We start from the raw sequence: 16,006 nt of genomic DNA on the forward strand, positions 1-16,006 counted from the left end.
CAGAGGTACTGGTTTAGCTCATTGCACTGGGGGCAGCAGGCTAAGTTATCTTCCATTGGTAATTTTGGAAGGTGGCTCTGTGTTTCCAATAAATTGAATTGGATCCAATATATCAGTCACTATTCTCAAGAAATAAAGCACACAATCTACTTGAAAAGACGTCATCTTTTGAGGCCAGTGGTACACTTGAGAGGGAACTTTCTGAACGTTTGATTGAACTTCTTTGGATGAGGAAACTAGTCATTTGAGAGTCTTGCCTAAGGTCAAATGGTTTGTTCCCTGGACCTGCAGAAAGCTCAAGTTTTATTCACAGTTCAGTGGTTGCTCCTCTTTGCTCTTGAGTCTTGGGTCCCACCATCGTCCCATCCCACCCCCCACCTCGATTTCATAAAGATCCAAACCTGGGATCCAGAAATGGGGATGCTGATGGAGTGTGACTTAAGGGAATGAACAACTATTAAATTGTCGGCAGAAGTGCAAGATGAGTGAGGCTTGCCTGCTAGAACACAAAATTCAAGTGGGAGGGCCCTCTCTCTTTTGTGTACCACTGTGTTTCCAGCACCAAAAGCTGTGCCTGGTGAATAGTAGACCCTACTAATTGTGAAAAGAAGAAATGAATGAATGAATGAATGAATCAGTAAATCTTGGGTATGTCAGGTTGTCCTTACTGTTTCTCTGCCATCTCCTTCCAGTAATACAAAAATAAATAAAATAAAATAAAAGTGCACATTTAGATTTAAAGAGAAGTCATGTAAAAGCCTCTGGTAGGTACCTGGCCCACTGTGAGCAATTAACAAATGTCAGTTCATTTTTCCTTTCTTTCCTCCCCAAATGTAGGTTACTTGGGGCAAGGAATGATGTGTCTTGGTATTTATGTGCCTGAACAGAAAGTGAATCGGGTATCTAAACGGCTGGTGAGAAAAGGGCTGTCGGCATCTTTTTGATCCGAGTAGATCAATTCCAGTGCCCGAAAAACACACAGCTATTTTACTCAGAAAGGCTGGTCGCAGTTGTTGATCGATTCTGGGCTGCAGTAAGCTTTTTAATACAACTTTTTATAAGCATCAGCTACATTGCAGCGAGAGGACGGGCACTGATTAGAAAAGACAGAAAAACACCCTCTTAATCCCCTCAAAAAAGGAAGGGACGGAGCAGGGGCTGCGTAGGGACTGAGTTTTGCAGGTCTAACTGGTCCTCCGGCTGGGGCGGACCCGGCCCCTCCAGCCCCGCCCCCTCGGCCGTGGAGGATGAGAAGGTTCAAGTTCGGCCTCCGGCCTCGCGCTGCCTGCTCAGAAGCCGCCCGAGCGGCCCGAAGGCCCTCGTTTGCAGGCGAGGAGGGCCCGGAGGTCATCAGGGTGCGGGGTCACTCAGCCACGCGTTGTGCTACCACGTGGGAGAAAAGTTTCCAACTCTGCCCGTGGGGCTTCCCAATGTCTCCCAGTGGAGTAGAGGCCCGCGGTTTGGCACCCGCTCCCTTTCCTGTCGCCTCTCGTCGCGCCCCCCTCCCAGGAAAACCCCCTTGTGTCCCTTCTCTGAAATCCCTCCTTCCCTCGCTGTGCAGGTCGCCCACGGAGAATACCCTGGGGGCCTCCTGAGAAAGCGGCTCGGGCGACTTCGGAGGGCCAGGGGCAGGGTGTCGAGAGACAAGTGTCCCGAGGAGGGTGCTGGGGGGTGGAGGCGCGGAGCTGGGCGCGCGCAGTAGACAGGAGAGAGTGGCACACACGCATCCCCGGTGCCACCGGAGGGATTATTTTGCGGCTTCCACACCCTAGCACGCCAACTCTCCCCGGCCGCAGTCAACTGCACGCGGCGCCCCCATCCACACCCCCACCCCACCCTCGCTGCCCACTCCGGGTTCCCCTCCGCCCCCAGTGCGCAGGCCCGACCGCCCCAGCGCGCATGCCCTGGGCTCGCGAGCGCGGCCAGCCCCCAGCCTTTTGCTTTCTACACACTCTACAACTGGGGAGGGGGCAGGGGAGGAGGGAGCCGGGTCGGCCACGTGATCAGCCGGCCGGGGCGGTGGGGGCGGGAGCGCGCGCCGAGCGAGGCGCGGGGAGGGCGGGCGCGCGTGCGCGCGCACGGGCGGGCGCGGGGCTGGGCTGAGGCGGGCGGCGGCGGCAGGGGGTGGAGCGGGAGCTGAGCGAGGCGGGCGGGCGGGCGTAGGATGGGGCTGTGCCCGGGCTCCCGCTGCAGCCGCCCGGGGACACGCCGTGCACCCTCCGGCTCGGGGCTCTCGCGGCGGCGGCGGCGGCAGCGTTAGCGGCGGCGGCGGCGAGAGCGGCGTTCCCTGCGCTTCTCCCTCGGGCTGGACGAAGCGAAGAGCTTCGGTGGCGGCAGGAGGCGACGGCGGCAGCACACACACCGGTGTCTCTCCCGCTGGAGATTTCTTTTTGCTTTCCTCGTCGACTGACTCACCCCCTCCCTTTTTTAAGGAAGGGTGACCTCTTCTTTGGGACTGGAAAAAATATTTTTTTGAGGAGGGGGGTGGGTGGCAGCCTCAGGGTCTGCTTCTTCTCTTCTTTCAGCTCCCCCTTGTCCCCCCTCCAAGACCGAAAACCAAACCCCACAACTGCTCCAGCATCCTCCTTCCCTTCCTCCACCCCCCTTTTCCACCGCTCCCAGTTTCGCCCTCTCCCCTCCTAATTATTTCATTATTATGCTTCCCTCTCTGGGGGGTCTGGTCCCTCTCAGATCGCGCGGAAGCCCTGGCCTCCCCTGTATGCTTTTCTTAAAAATTTCGGAGCCTGGGAGTGAGTTTTCTCCGAGGCGTGTGTGAGAGGCGGCGGGGGTGTTTTCCTGCGCGAGGGGCGGGTGAAGTTCATTGCCCCCACTTTCCCGCGACCTTTTCGGACGGGATTTTGACTCGAGGGGCAGGCGTTTTCGGGGGCCGGGGGACGCGGCGGAGAATGGCTGCGGGGAGGGCTCCCCGGAGCCTCCCAGTTTCTTGATCAAAGCATTCCGCTATTCTGATTTATTGCCTGCTTGGTGAGTTATTTTTTTTTCCTCTAAAGGAGACCTGTGTGTTCAGCCATTACTTTGCTCGGCGCCGCTCACAGGAATCTCCGACCCGCGGTGCGGTGGGCAGCCCCGCACTTGGGCTCCTTGCCTCTCGCCCTCGCTCCCGGCCCTCCTCCCTCTCTCCGCCCCTTCCCCCTTTTCTTTCTCCTCTCTTTCTTCCCCTCTCTCCCTTCTTTCGGCCGCCGTCTCCCCCGCGCCCTCCTCGGGGCGGAGGGAAGCCGAGAAGGGGGAGGGAGGGGTTGGTGTCAATTTTTTTGTGTGGCCGCGGCCGGAGCCTTTGGCGGGCAGGCAGCGAGCGGGGAGACCCCGGCGCGGCAGAGCCATGGATGGCCCGACGCGGGGCCATGGACTCCGCAAAAAGCGGCGGTCGCGGTCGCAGCGAGACCGGGAGAGGCGCTCCCGGGGCGGGCTGGGGGCCGGCGCGGCCGGCGGCGGCGGGGCCGGCCGGACTCGGGCGCCCTCGCTCGCCTCGTCGTCGGGCTCCGACAAGGAAGACAATGGGAAGCCCCCGTCCTCCGCCCCGTCCCGGCCCAGACCCCCGCGGAGGAAGCGGAGAGAGTCCACCTCAGCCGAAGAGGACATCATTGACGGATTTGCCATGACCAGCTTTGTCACTTTTGAAGCGCTGGAGGTAAGGGGGACCCCCCGCCCCCTGGTTCCCTTTATGCACGACCCCACTCGGCTGCGGCCGGCTCTGCTGCTTACCCCGCCGCGCTCTGACGGGTCTGGCTGTCTGTCTGTCTAGGCTGAGGTCTTATTGTTGGGGGTAGCTGGAGGCGCGGGCAGACAGGCAGCAGGAGGGTATCGCAAAGCCTTGCCTGGTCTCGTTTCCTCGTTCTCGTTCGCCTTTCCCTTGCTCCCCCTCCCTGCGCCCCCTCCACAGCGGATGGGCAGAGAGAAAGGGGTTCAGGCATCACAACAATGCTCCCCCTTCCATGGATAGCTGTGCCCCTACTCCTTCCTCTCCCTCCCCAATCATGGCTTCTTGGCTGGTGGAAATCTTTTTGCGGGGTTTGGGGCGTCTGTGGAGGGTTCTCTGTGTGCTTTCTAAAGAGCCGTGTGTGTGTGTGTGTGTGTGTGTGTGTGTGTGTGTGTGTGTCCTATATACCTTTCCTGGGTGTCCTCGGGAGACTGATGGGGTTTTGTGGTTTCTCTGTCCCCCTCCCCTGCCTTTTTTATTTTTTATTTATTTTTTTTTTTGGTGAAGCTGGGGAAGGGGGCGTTTTCTCCTGGTTGGGAGAAAGGAGGGAGGAGGGGAGCCAGAGAGGAAAGGGTGGAATATCTTGCTGTATTCCGTATGGGGCTCTGTTACAGAAAGGGTTAATTATAGTATTATCTGTGCACATATAGATATATACACGTGTGTGTGTACATGAGCAATTTGGTTAAAGGACAGAAAAAGGTGCACCAGGGAGGACTGGTGGAAGGAAAGAATAAAATCCTAGCTGGTATCAGAAGGGCATGTCACCCAATTGTCCGTCTCCCTTTCCGTTTTTTGTGCGTTTCTTCTTTTTTTTCCTTTATGATTGGCTTTGTGTGCGTATATATATATATATATATGTTATGTGTGTGTCTTTCTTTATTCCTTGGGCACCTGCAGTGTTGATTTCCAAATGCACATTTTCCTGCCAGCTAACCGCTCCTGAAGGGGGTGGGGGGAGTTAGAAGGGGACTGTTCAGGGCTCAGGGGAAAACTGTCTTTACCTGGAAGGGTCAGGTTTGGTGCTGGCATAGGGCATTGGCCTCTGTAAATGTAATCCCCCTTTTCCTCCCCCATCTCCCTATCCCCACCCTCAACAACACACACACACACACACACACACACACACACACACACGCAGAGAGAGAGAAGGCTTTGAGATTCTGCAGTTGGTCCAGCTTTCTTAAGCACAAAACCAAGATAAGAGTTGGTGTCTAGCCTTTCATGCACCTGATATGGTGGTTTGGCATTCCTGAAGGAAACTTTTCCCTTTCCCTTTGGTTTTTTGCTGTTATTATGGTATTGTTTGAGATGATCAAATGCAAGCTTTGTCACTGACAGCTTAAATCTCACATGCGGTAACTGTACAGGTTTCAATTGCTGTGTGTGTGTGTGTGTGTGTGTGTGTGTGTGTGTGTGTGTGTCAGGTTTAAATATTTTTAAAAAGGAAGCCTTGCTGTCAGGGTTCTTCTTTTCTGTTTGAGCTGTTTTTCGGTTGGGCTGCTGGTGGTGATGGTGGTGGGTGGTAGCCAGTGGTTGAGGAGGAAGGGAGGGTGGTCGGTGGTATTGGTGGCCTTAGATTTTGATGTTAGTGAGTGAATCAGTTACCCTTTGGTTCTAGAACTGGTGCTTTATTGGCTAAAATGGACCTAACAATCGTTCTGAGTGTTGAGGCTCACCACTTACTAGGCTAATTCAAACTGTGACTTCAACTTTGCCAGGGTGGGAGGGTACTGTATAGTGTGAGCACTTTCTCTCTTGATTTAAAATAGGAATTGAAATGGCAGCATTGTACGCTAATAGAAAATGTTGCCTGGAATTTGGTTCTCCACTGCTGTCTGCGTTAGTTTAGGACAGTGTTTGTAACAGCTGCTTGCCAGTGCTTCTGCCTTCTGTGGGGCTCCCCCGGGCTCCTCTGTGGCCCCTCAGTAAGTAAGCCAGGAGGGCCTGCAGATTCCCATAGACCTTTTTAAGGTCAAGTAGAGCTAGATAAAACGTACACAGTTGTTTTTGATCATTTTTACTTCTAATAACTAGATATTTGACTGGGCGTGTGATGTGTGTATCTATCTGTTTGGCTTTTGAGAGAAAATACTCCCATTCTAGTGTCTTTGGAACTTAAAAGCTTTTAATTTTTAAAGAAGACCAAGTTCAAAGTGTACCATTGATGCCACTCCTTTTCTTGTTGTGATTATCTTTTCTGCTACTTTTCTGGATTCAAAACCCAAGTAGGTTACTTTGGTTAGCTGAGTACTACCCTACCTTCATCTCTAAATATCACTTATGTATCAGTGTATGGGTGTAAAGGTCTAACTTTTTAAAAAATTTCCTTAAAACTTTATAGAAAAAATTAAACATATACCGGTACAAAAGTGGAGAGAACAGTTCCTAAACCCCAATATACACAACACGCAGGTTCCCCAACTACCAACTCATGTCTTACCTTGTTTCATCTATATCCCATCAACTCAGACCCCCTCCCAGATGTGATACGAGAACTATGTAAATATTTTTGTGTGCGTCTCTAAACGGTAATGACTTTTAAAAACAAAAACAAAAACACACCCAAACCCCACAGTCCCATTATCACACTTAAGTAGACACCAGTTTCCTCATGTCATCAAATATCCTGTCAGTGTTCACATTTAAGAGACCCAGCTTTTGTAGGAAAGCCGTAAATAAACTTTTCAGGTTAAAAATACAGTAGGGAAAAATTCATCATGTGTGTCTGGTTCTGTGGCAAAGGTGGATCTCCTTGCTGCACACTAGGGTCCGTGCTGGATGGTCAAACACGTGTGTAGTCATCATTAAAATAAAACGTGTGGTGCCCCACTGTACTTACTTTCAAAGATTTACTCAACTATCACCATGAAATGTGAGGACTTACTAGGAAACAGGCAACTAAACTATGAACTTGGACAGAAACGTATGTTACAGGAGTGCTTGTAAATGTTAAGAATTATTGTCGATGTTAAGAGTTACCCTAAATACATACTCTGTTTTTGGGCCTTGCGTTTAGAAATGGAAACAGTTGTCACTGTGTGTTTCTGAGGCTGCTGCTAGTATGATGTTGTGATAAGAAACCAGAAATGTTGGCTTGCACAACTGGGCTGGTACCTTACTCCAGTTCAGAGCAATAGCTGGCAGACTGAGGAACAGCGTACTTTGGGTGTTAGTGGACACATTATTTGACTCCCATGATTTTGTCTTGAGTAGCTGATTTTTACTTCCCTTTTAAAAAAGAGTCTCCTAACTCATAATGAAATGTACTGATGATATAAATAGTTCCAGTGCAACTTTGGTTTTACTAATGTTGGAACAAAAGTAAGAAACTGGCCTAATGAGAACAGCATTTTTATGTTAGTTTTTCACTGTTGTTGGATTGTTATTTAAGATGATGAAAGCTTTGGGGGTAGTTTGAGAAGTCCCACACTTTATGGGCAGCAAGACTGGCTGAGGTAGTTTCATGTGCTGCAGGGACACTTGTCTTGAGTAATTGTGGCCTGAAGTTCAAGTATGTGGTTGTGAAGAGTCTTATGAGAGAAGATAAGAGGGTAGGTGAGGAGGCTGAAGTTGAACGTGGTGTTCTTTTCATTAGGCATTTGAGAAGCAGAATTACCATTTGTATATGGTATTCTATATTTGGACATTCTTTGAATAATAGGTTGAGAGTGAATATTCCCAGTTGTCATGCCTCCTTTTAAAAAAAAGTGGCTTCTAGCAAACAGCGTAAATGGAAATGCTGGGGTTCAGTGTACCCTTGTACTGTCAAATAATACTGTCTTTCTGTTCTTATTCAGGTTTCTTTCTGTGTAGTATCAATTAGTAAGCCATTTGGGCACTGTAGCTGAAAAATTTGACTTTGCAAATCCATTATTTTCCCCCTCACTCCTCTGTGGTGCCCGGGATTCTTAGTGTGGCCTCCTTTTGTACAGCTGACCAAGGGAAACAACGATAAAACTGGTGGGATTAGCAGACAGGAGGCCAGCTGGAGCTCTGCAGGCTTGTGAAAATTAAGGAAGACTCATTTCTGGTGGGCAGAAGATCAAACTAAGACTTTCACGTGGTCTTCATTTCCTAGCTGCATGTCGGGAGTGTCAATAGGCTACAGAATTTGTTTTACTTATAATATGCCTTGTTAATAGGCTCTAATAATTTATTATGGTCAAATCTCACTTATTCAGTTGTTTAAAAACAACATTAATCATATTCCTTGTATCAGTCAGCAAATATTTATGGAATGCCTGATATGTGCAAAGCACTAGAAAGACTACAAAGAAATCTAAAATATATGTAGCATCTTGAAGGAGGGTGTCATTTATTTGATAAATTAAGTCCCGCACCTGCAAAATAATTTTGAAACAGGCAGCCTCGAATGCCTGATACCAACTGAGCGCAGCGGGCTTTCAGGGAAGAGGTGGTGTGATGGGCTGAAGTGTTTGAAAAGGCTTCTTGGGGACATAGGGCCTGGTAGGCTAAGGTGATTTGCATAGACAGGGAAGGACTGCGGGATGCGGAGAACATTCTAAGAGGGAATAGTGAAGAATGCACAGAAAAAAGATGAGTGAGAAGGTGTTATTTGATTAGGGCTTGGGGGCAAGGAAGGGCTGGTAGAAATGAATACAAAATTATGGAAGTAAAGAGTGCTTGTTGGGGAGTCAGGAGACCGGTGGAGAAACACGGTCCAGGCTTGGCTGTCCTAACTAGTGGAATGAACTTGGGAAGTTACTCTCTAAAAGTATCATTTCCTTAATCCGTTAGTTGAGAGGTCACTAGTTTTAGAGGAAAGGTACCCAAGTTGGATAGGAACACAGCTCTGCCAGATGTTGATGGGTTGTGTTCTAAACCAAATAAAATGTCATCTATCCTCAGATAGTTTTGTAATTTGATGGGCTGGCACGATTAAAGGAGTGACTTGTTTGTTCTGCCAAAGTCAAGTCTTTTCGTACGTTAATGTGGGTTTTGAATATCAGAGAAGGACCCGTGATATGCCTTATTTCCTAAATTTATTTGACCACAGGACACTTTAATTCTTGGCATCGGAACCCATGATCCATAATCTGGTGTGGTAGGGAGATGCTGGAAAAAAACTCAAAGGTCCCTTCCAGGAACGTGGTGATCTCTAAGTTTAGGGTGGTGGGCTGATGACGGACGGCTTGGAAAACCCAGCACAGAAGTTGGAAGTGGGAGTGGAGGCTGGTGCTCCAGTGGGCGTGGCCAGGGGACTGCAAGGTGTGAATGATGATGAGTTCACTTGTGCTGTCCTTCACTGCCTGGTGTCAGCCATTCATTGATTGCTAGCAACCCCAGCGGGAGATAAGAATTGGTGAGTGATTCTCAATAGCTCTTGCAGTGTGATAGTATCCAGTTGTCATGCCACCAAGCTGCCTCCAGCCAACATGTTATGTCCTCTCTCCGTCCCTTCTGGTGTCCTGTATTGCTGCTTTTTAGCAAGCTGGGAAAGGAGGTGGCTGAGCAAGGAGGGTGACTTTGCTGTAAAAACAAAAGTTTCAAATTACCTGCCTCGTGCTGGTTTATGTGTGAAGTGCTACCTCAAGAAAGGTCAGAACCTTTCTGCTGTTCTGCTTATAGGGAGAACTGTGGAGATAGGTGTTTTTGCATTTTGTACTTTTTATCTTGTGAAGTTTGGGATGGGCCTGCAGACTAAATTGGTCAAGTCCAGCATTTCACTTCTGGAAGTGTGCATAGCTTTAGGATCTGAGGAGTTCTTCGGTGGTGAGAAAGTTTGCAGTAAAAGAAGAGTGTGAATACAGTGCTTGATTGTGAATTCAAATATTTTACTATATGTACTGAACTTCAGTATTTTCCTGTACAAGGAAGGCAGAGATCACTTCAGGAGTATTCATGTGAGAAGAGGTCAGAAACTGTGAAGTGATGTTCCATGAGGCTTGTGTTAGCTGTTGAGATTAACTACTTCACCTCCTTTTTAGAAGTAGACAGGATATAAATGAACCGGTGAATTTAAAAAATGAATCACAAAGTTAGAGATTAGCCTTTCATCCTTCCTGAGAGTGTTCTCTAGCTTTTAGAGTTGAAAAAGGGTTGGGAAAAAACCCTCCAAAACATAGCATTCAGCAGGATTCAAGGAGCAGTGAGGTTGCTAAAGAGATTCTGAGACTCTCCTGTACAACAGTTCTATAGACTGTCAAAAATAAATGGCAATTATTTAGTTTGAGAGAATGAAAGGAGTAGAAATAAGGCCCCTAAGCTGAGAAAATAATAGTTGAGGAGACAACAGTTAAAGAATAATTTAGGTCCCAATGGCTATAAGATTTGGTGGCCTTTTGGACAGAACATCTGTAGCATTTCCTGATGGTGTGTGTGTGTGTGTGTGTGTGTGTGTGTGTACATGCCCACATGCAGAGAGGGTGGAGGACTCTGGGTTAGTGGCTTTATGTTTTATCCCTATGCTGGATGTAGAATCTAATACAGAAAGCTCTGAAAACATCAGGGAGATTTGAAAACTCAGATACTTGAAGTTTGGGAGAGCAAGATGGGAATTAATTTGGTGAAACCCCAAACAGGAGGATCAAAAACAATTTAGGGACATTGTTAGCTGGGTCAGAATTGTTTTTCTTACATAGTCTGTACCTGTTCCATAGATGAATGCAGGTTTTTTTCTCCCTAAAAGAGAGAGGCATAGAAATTAAGGCTGGTGAGACCCTAAGTTTGCCTTTGTTCTTGCAAATCTTAGCTATGTGCTTCATTTCTTCTCCCCAGTCTGGAGGGTGAGGAGTATGCAGTCAGTCGGTATCACTGTAAGGTCACGGAGAATAGGTCCTCTTTATGCTGCTAGTGAGGAGGGGAGGAGTGGGTTTCATATCGCCTGGTTTCCTTTGCTGGCTTAGAAAGACACGAGGCCAGTCCAGGCTTCTGTGTCTCAGTTCTCCTCAGGTCTCGCACTCTGTCCTTCGCAAGGGCCCCTGTAGCCTGGAGTCACGTGTGCTGCTGCCTTCTCTGCCCTACTAGTTTCCCAGAGCAGTGTGGATGGTAGGCTCCTCGCAGAATCCAGTTAGTTTCCCCACTGCCCTCCTTTGCCTACTCTTCCTTTGCTGAAGTAGAGCTATCAAAATTATTAATGCAATTAATAAAAAGGTAAAGGATTTAGGAAACTGTGAATGAAATGTGAAAACTTGAAAATTCCAAACTTCCATTATCTGAGCTTTGACAGTCTGTTTGCGGGGCTCTGATGTTAGCACTGTGAGAGTGGATTGCTCGCCACAGTTTTCTGGGCTGTTACAGCTCGTCATTGTGATTTCTATCATATATTAATGTTTGCTCCAAAAGACGCATTAGAGCTGATGGTCGGGCTAGGTCTTCTTTTCAGGGAAACACGGTATATCTGAACCTCTAGTTAGAGTTTGCCTGACAAATGCCACAGATTACCAACTACATGTAAATACTTTTTACTTTACTGTCATTTTGGCTTGCCACTGTACCTCATGCTACCTTCAGAACCTTGGAAAACCCAAGTGCAGTGAAATGGAGTCACAGTAGGAGCAGGGAAGCCCAGTTTGTAAGGAATGGGAGATGGCGAGTGTCGGCTGGGATTTGTCTTTGGCAGGAAGCCTTCGAGTTGCAGGTGCTGTGTGATCGCTGTTAACGGAGGCGTTTTGAAATGACCTGGGCTGCATTCAGAAGTGCAGCCTGTGAAGACAAATTGTGACCTGTGGTCATACGGCTGAAAGCTGATCCTTTGGGACTGCAGCAACGTTCTGAATCTGGGACAGGGTTTAAGTCAGTGCCAGGGTCAACTTGTGATGGTACCTGAGGGATGTCATTTTTCCTTTTGTCCCCACGCCTACCCTCCCTTGTAGCACAATACCATCCTACCAACCTCATTTTAGGTTTCTGGAAAGTTTCTGATAGCAGTGATATTTTAAAGCTTGAAAAGAGGCAAGATAACTTGAAGAAGAGAGTCTAGTATTGCAGTAATCCCTCAGTAATTATACTGAAGTAAGAGGTTTTTTTTTGTTGTTGTTGTTGTTTACTAGGGTCTCTGTTCAGTTATGCTTTCTGTCCAAAGGTTGTTCAGTGAATAGTTTTCCATAGTGAAAAACTAAGCAAGAAAAAAACCTAAACCTAAAAGAGAATGAAGACGTAGATGAAACAATAGTTGGACATTAGATTATCACTTGTTTTCCAGCCACATACTACAAATTCCAGTGTTCCACCCATTCTCTCTGTACATGTTCGTTCAGTTGGCAAAAATAATGAAGGTCCTGGATTGTACTGTTCTAAGAAATGATTTTGTGTAATTCAAGTTTAATTATACTTTCACTGGGGCAAAAGGGGAAAGAAGCATTTGTTATTGTTTTGCTGTTATTTGTTATTGTTATTGCATTGCTGTGTCTTACAAAGTTTGCTCCTTCCTCATTTATTGGGTAATCAGTTTGATTATTCGTGAAAATCACTGTTTTGAACTTAACGTGTTGAGCATCTTTCGGAGGTATTTCTTAAAGTTAGGACCTCAACTTTTTCAGAGCAGCCTTTTGAACCATTTCACTCCAGCCATTGTTGGCTGCTGTGCTTTCCAAGCCAGGATGCATTAGAGCAGGGGTGTCCAAACTTTTTTCAACGTTTTTCACCAAGGGCCATATGCGGTAAAATACACAAACGCCGGGCCACTCACTCGAGGTGAAGGACGTATTGCCTCACCTGGTTTATTTAAGTAAACTAAATATAGTTTTAGAATTTGCTGTGGGCCAATTAACAATGGATCATGGGCCGCAGTTGTCCCGCGGGCTGCAGTTTGGACACCCCTGCATTAGAGGCACAGATGTTGTCTTTTAGTGATGAAGTTCTACCTCCCATTTTGCAAATGAAAACACAGCCCAGAGGGGTTAATTGACTGCGCACGGTCACACTGGGAATTAGAGACTCACTGTTATCCAAGGAAACTAGGAAACTGCCTGCTTCTCCTGAGTGCTAGGATGCCCAAGGATTGGGGACGTTGGAGGGAGGTCTTTATTAAAAACAAAAGTAATACTATAAATGAGAACGAACACCCATGATTGTAAAGCTTTCAGTTTTTCTAGGAAATTTTCTGATTGTTACTCAATATCAAGAACCTTTCGAAAGCATTCTGCTTTTCCCTAGTGTATCATTGGCCTTTCTCTGTGGGTACATTAGCCTTTTATTTTTTTTAACCCCCCTTCCCATAATGAGGATGTAGAAGAAAAAATAAATGTTAGGGTGGTGACATGAGGGTTTCTCATCGTTGAATGTCCAATGAAAAGATAAAACACTATTTGGATATAAAATGACCTTAATGTGGCCCACTTAAAATCATAGCGTACTTTTTTTTTTTATGAAATATTTTCTTTAGCATGGCAATTCAGAGAAACTCAGAGCAACTTAACAGGTTGGTAGTGGAACATTTGAAACAAGTGAAGTTTAAAGTATGGTGGAGTTGAAGACCCAACCAAACTTTTCTTAAGAACAAAGACTCAAAATACTAGGTCCACGTGATGTGTTGGCTAAGCCATCTTGCCTCTTTATTGCTGAACCAGAAAGTTTATAACAACTGTTTGTCACGTGTATATATTTATAGCCAATCATATAATGAAAAGAAGTTTTCATGAGATTGTAATGACATAGCAAGATGGATGTAATTTAACCAGAAGCAGATTGACACCCTGAATTAAATGCAAACTGTAAACCGTGATACCTGAGCATTGGGCCTTAACACAGTTGCTGCAGGGGGCAGTCAGCCAAATACGCAAATAAAAAGACATTGATGAATTTCCCTGGATGCGTATGTGGTTGCAGAGAATCCAACTATTTTATTAATCTTTTATCAAGCATTGTTTAGATTTGCAGCAGCAATGGAATGTATTAATTTGGCAGACCAAATAGCTTAGGACCAGAACGTAGGAATTAATAAAGGGGAAAGACATGATTGATATACTGTCCTATAAATAACACATGCGACTGACAAAGGGGCTGAGTAATCTTTAGATCTGTGCTTGATGTCATTAATGGAGTTGTTAAATCGGGAATTTGAGTTGAACTTCAGTCAGAGAGGCTGTCTCCCATTTAAAGTGCAGGCCTATCTTTCCTTACACCCTGGACTGATATGTTGACAAAATTGGTGTAAGTCGAAATTTTGTAAATTGGATCAAATGCACCAACGGAATCTCACTGTGAAAAAAATGAGTCCTTTTTTTTTGTTTTTTAAATGGAGTATAGCAGGCCTCCTTTCTGTAGGGAAGCTGGAATTTTAGTAGAGTGGGTCTTTAGATGGGCGTGGCTTTCCCAGAAACCCTGTTCTGCATGTGTTCCCTGTGCTCCTGGAAGAAAGTGACTGTGAGATTGACATTTTCTGTTCACGTTTCATACCTCACTTGGTCGGTGTTTCCAGGAATAATTGGTGGTGATTTGAATAAGCTTGCATCATTCAGATTTCAGAGGTTGGTTTTCAAGTGCATGCTAACGGAGGCCTTGTGGCTATGAATATGGAATATGATTTCCATATCTGTTCCATTGGGGAGTCCAGGCATGTCATGACCACTTCAGAGTCCTGATTGTACAGAGACACCCTAGCTATAATTTTTCTATATGACAGTTGAGTTTTAAAATTGTAAAGATGCCAAATGCAGGGCTGTATTGTTATTAGGGAAGTTGGTGACATCTGTTATTTCTTGTTAACCAGGGAGGAAAATGCTTTAATCAAAATATCTAATTATGTCCTTTCAACTGATGAAAGATCCTTTGCTAAATTTTTGGAATTGGCCTTAATGGAAGAAGCTGGCCTCTACCGAAACTGTGAAGTAAATTTACTCTTTTTATTTGAAAAATACTTATTGTTAATCATGGTGTCATAAGGCTGTTTTAATTTTATCAAATTTCTCTTACGCTGTGTGTTTAAAATAGATATTTTCAGAAGTTGTCTAAGCCAGCGTGAATTTTTGTTTTTGCCCTCCCTCTCACCCCCACGACACATGAGGCCCCAGAGGGAGTTTGTGTTTTCAGATGTGAGCCTGGGAGGATATGTGGTGGATGAGAGCCACCTGGGGAGGGAGCAAATGACAATTACAGGTGTGAGGCAGGGGGATCTTTCAGCCTGTGTATTGGGAGGTGCGATTTCACACCTGAATGTTGAAACCTGCTGTGTTAGACAGTTGTGTTGTTTTAAAATTAGTTTTGTTAGTCTAATATAGAAATGGACCAGATTGTTCCAGGTCATTCTCCGTGGAAGGAATAGAACTGTTTTAAAATATTGAGGTATAATGTGATTCCCGAAATGTTTCTGTATTTCAAAATTTCATATGATACCTGAAAATATCAAAAACTGTGCTTAACACATATCTATTTACACAGCTTCTAGTTTCCTTGGTCAGTTTTTAAAATTTGTTAAATATTTTGGTAGTGTGGCTTTCCACTTTGAATCAGACTTCAGAACCTATCCAGTGAAGCCATCCTTTTATTTATATTTCAACCCAGAATTAATTCTATCTGCAGCTGTTCTGTTTCCAGAATCACTAATAATAATAATAAATATAAATATAATAACAAAATGTATTGGTAGTCTTAATGCTGGGCTATGGATTAGGACAGAGAAATGCTTTATTTCTTAGCTTTCAGTGTATTTTATCTTTCTGAAATGATTTTCCCATGGATTGAGATCTTGGGGCCAGCCTAAACGAGTGTTTGAAGCGTTGACCATGACACAATGTACTCTTGTGTTTTTTTGGGATCTGGTGGGAAGTTCAAGTGCTATTATATGCTCTGTAATGGCTTATTGTGCGTCTGTAATATGCTCTTGGTCTGTTATACGCTCTGTAATGGCTTATTGTGTGCCACTTGGGAGTATGACTGGAACCTTGGAAAAGAGACAGCCGGAGTTTTCTTCCTGCATTTCTAATGTATTATTTATTTCCCTCTGTTCTCCACCTTTAGCCTCTGTACTCTCCCTGCATATATCTTTCTTGGGATATTTGAAGCGCTGAGAATTGTTGCGTCTTTTACTCAGTAACCCATGCATAGTAGGTACTCAGTCAGTGCTTATTTAGAGTTGACCTATTTCCACAAAAATTCCAGGAAAAGAAGTTTTTGAAAAGGGAGCTACTATTTATTGAGTACTTACTCTGTGCCAGGCATTGGGCTCAGAATTTTGCATTCATCATCTCATTAAAGCTACTTCGTGCAAGAAATGAATGACATCCTGTTGTACAGTTGAAAACACTGCAGCTCCGAGAGGTTAAGTCAGCTTGTCCAAGGTCAAGTAAAGAGCCAGGAAGTGCAGCGGTTTCTGCCTGTGCTCCT

The 16,006-nt window shown here is 45.8% G+C and overlaps 1 protein-coding gene across 5 annotated transcripts in view; it reads left to right on the plus strand.

Moving 5' to 3' along the window:
* The first annotated feature begins 2,177 nt into the window (after nucleotides 1-2,177).
* AUTS2 (activator of transcription and developmental regulator AUTS2) overlaps nucleotides 2,178-16,006 on the plus strand; it is a 1,097,126-nt gene continuing 1,083,297 nt past the window's right edge. For 4 of the 5 annotated variants that reach the window (XM_033111210.1, XM_033111211.1, XM_033111214.1 and 1 more), the window contains exon 1: nucleotides 2,450-3,649. In XM_033111210.1, coding sequence (XP_032967101.1) covers nucleotides 3,341-3,649 — 309 coding nt within the window. In that variant the 5' untranslated portion in view covers nucleotides 2,450-3,340. Of the gene's footprint in view, nucleotides 3,650-16,006 lie in introns of all 5 variants that reach the window. The other variant, XM_033111212.1, reaches the window with a different exon arrangement.

The sequence above is a fragment of the Rhinolophus ferrumequinum genome, chromosome 7, assembly GCF_004115265.2.
Source record: "Rhinolophus ferrumequinum isolate MPI-CBG mRhiFer1 chromosome 7, mRhiFer1_v1.p, whole genome shotgun sequence".
Taxonomy (NCBI): Eukaryota; Metazoa; Chordata; class Mammalia; order Chiroptera; family Rhinolophidae; genus Rhinolophus; species Rhinolophus ferrumequinum.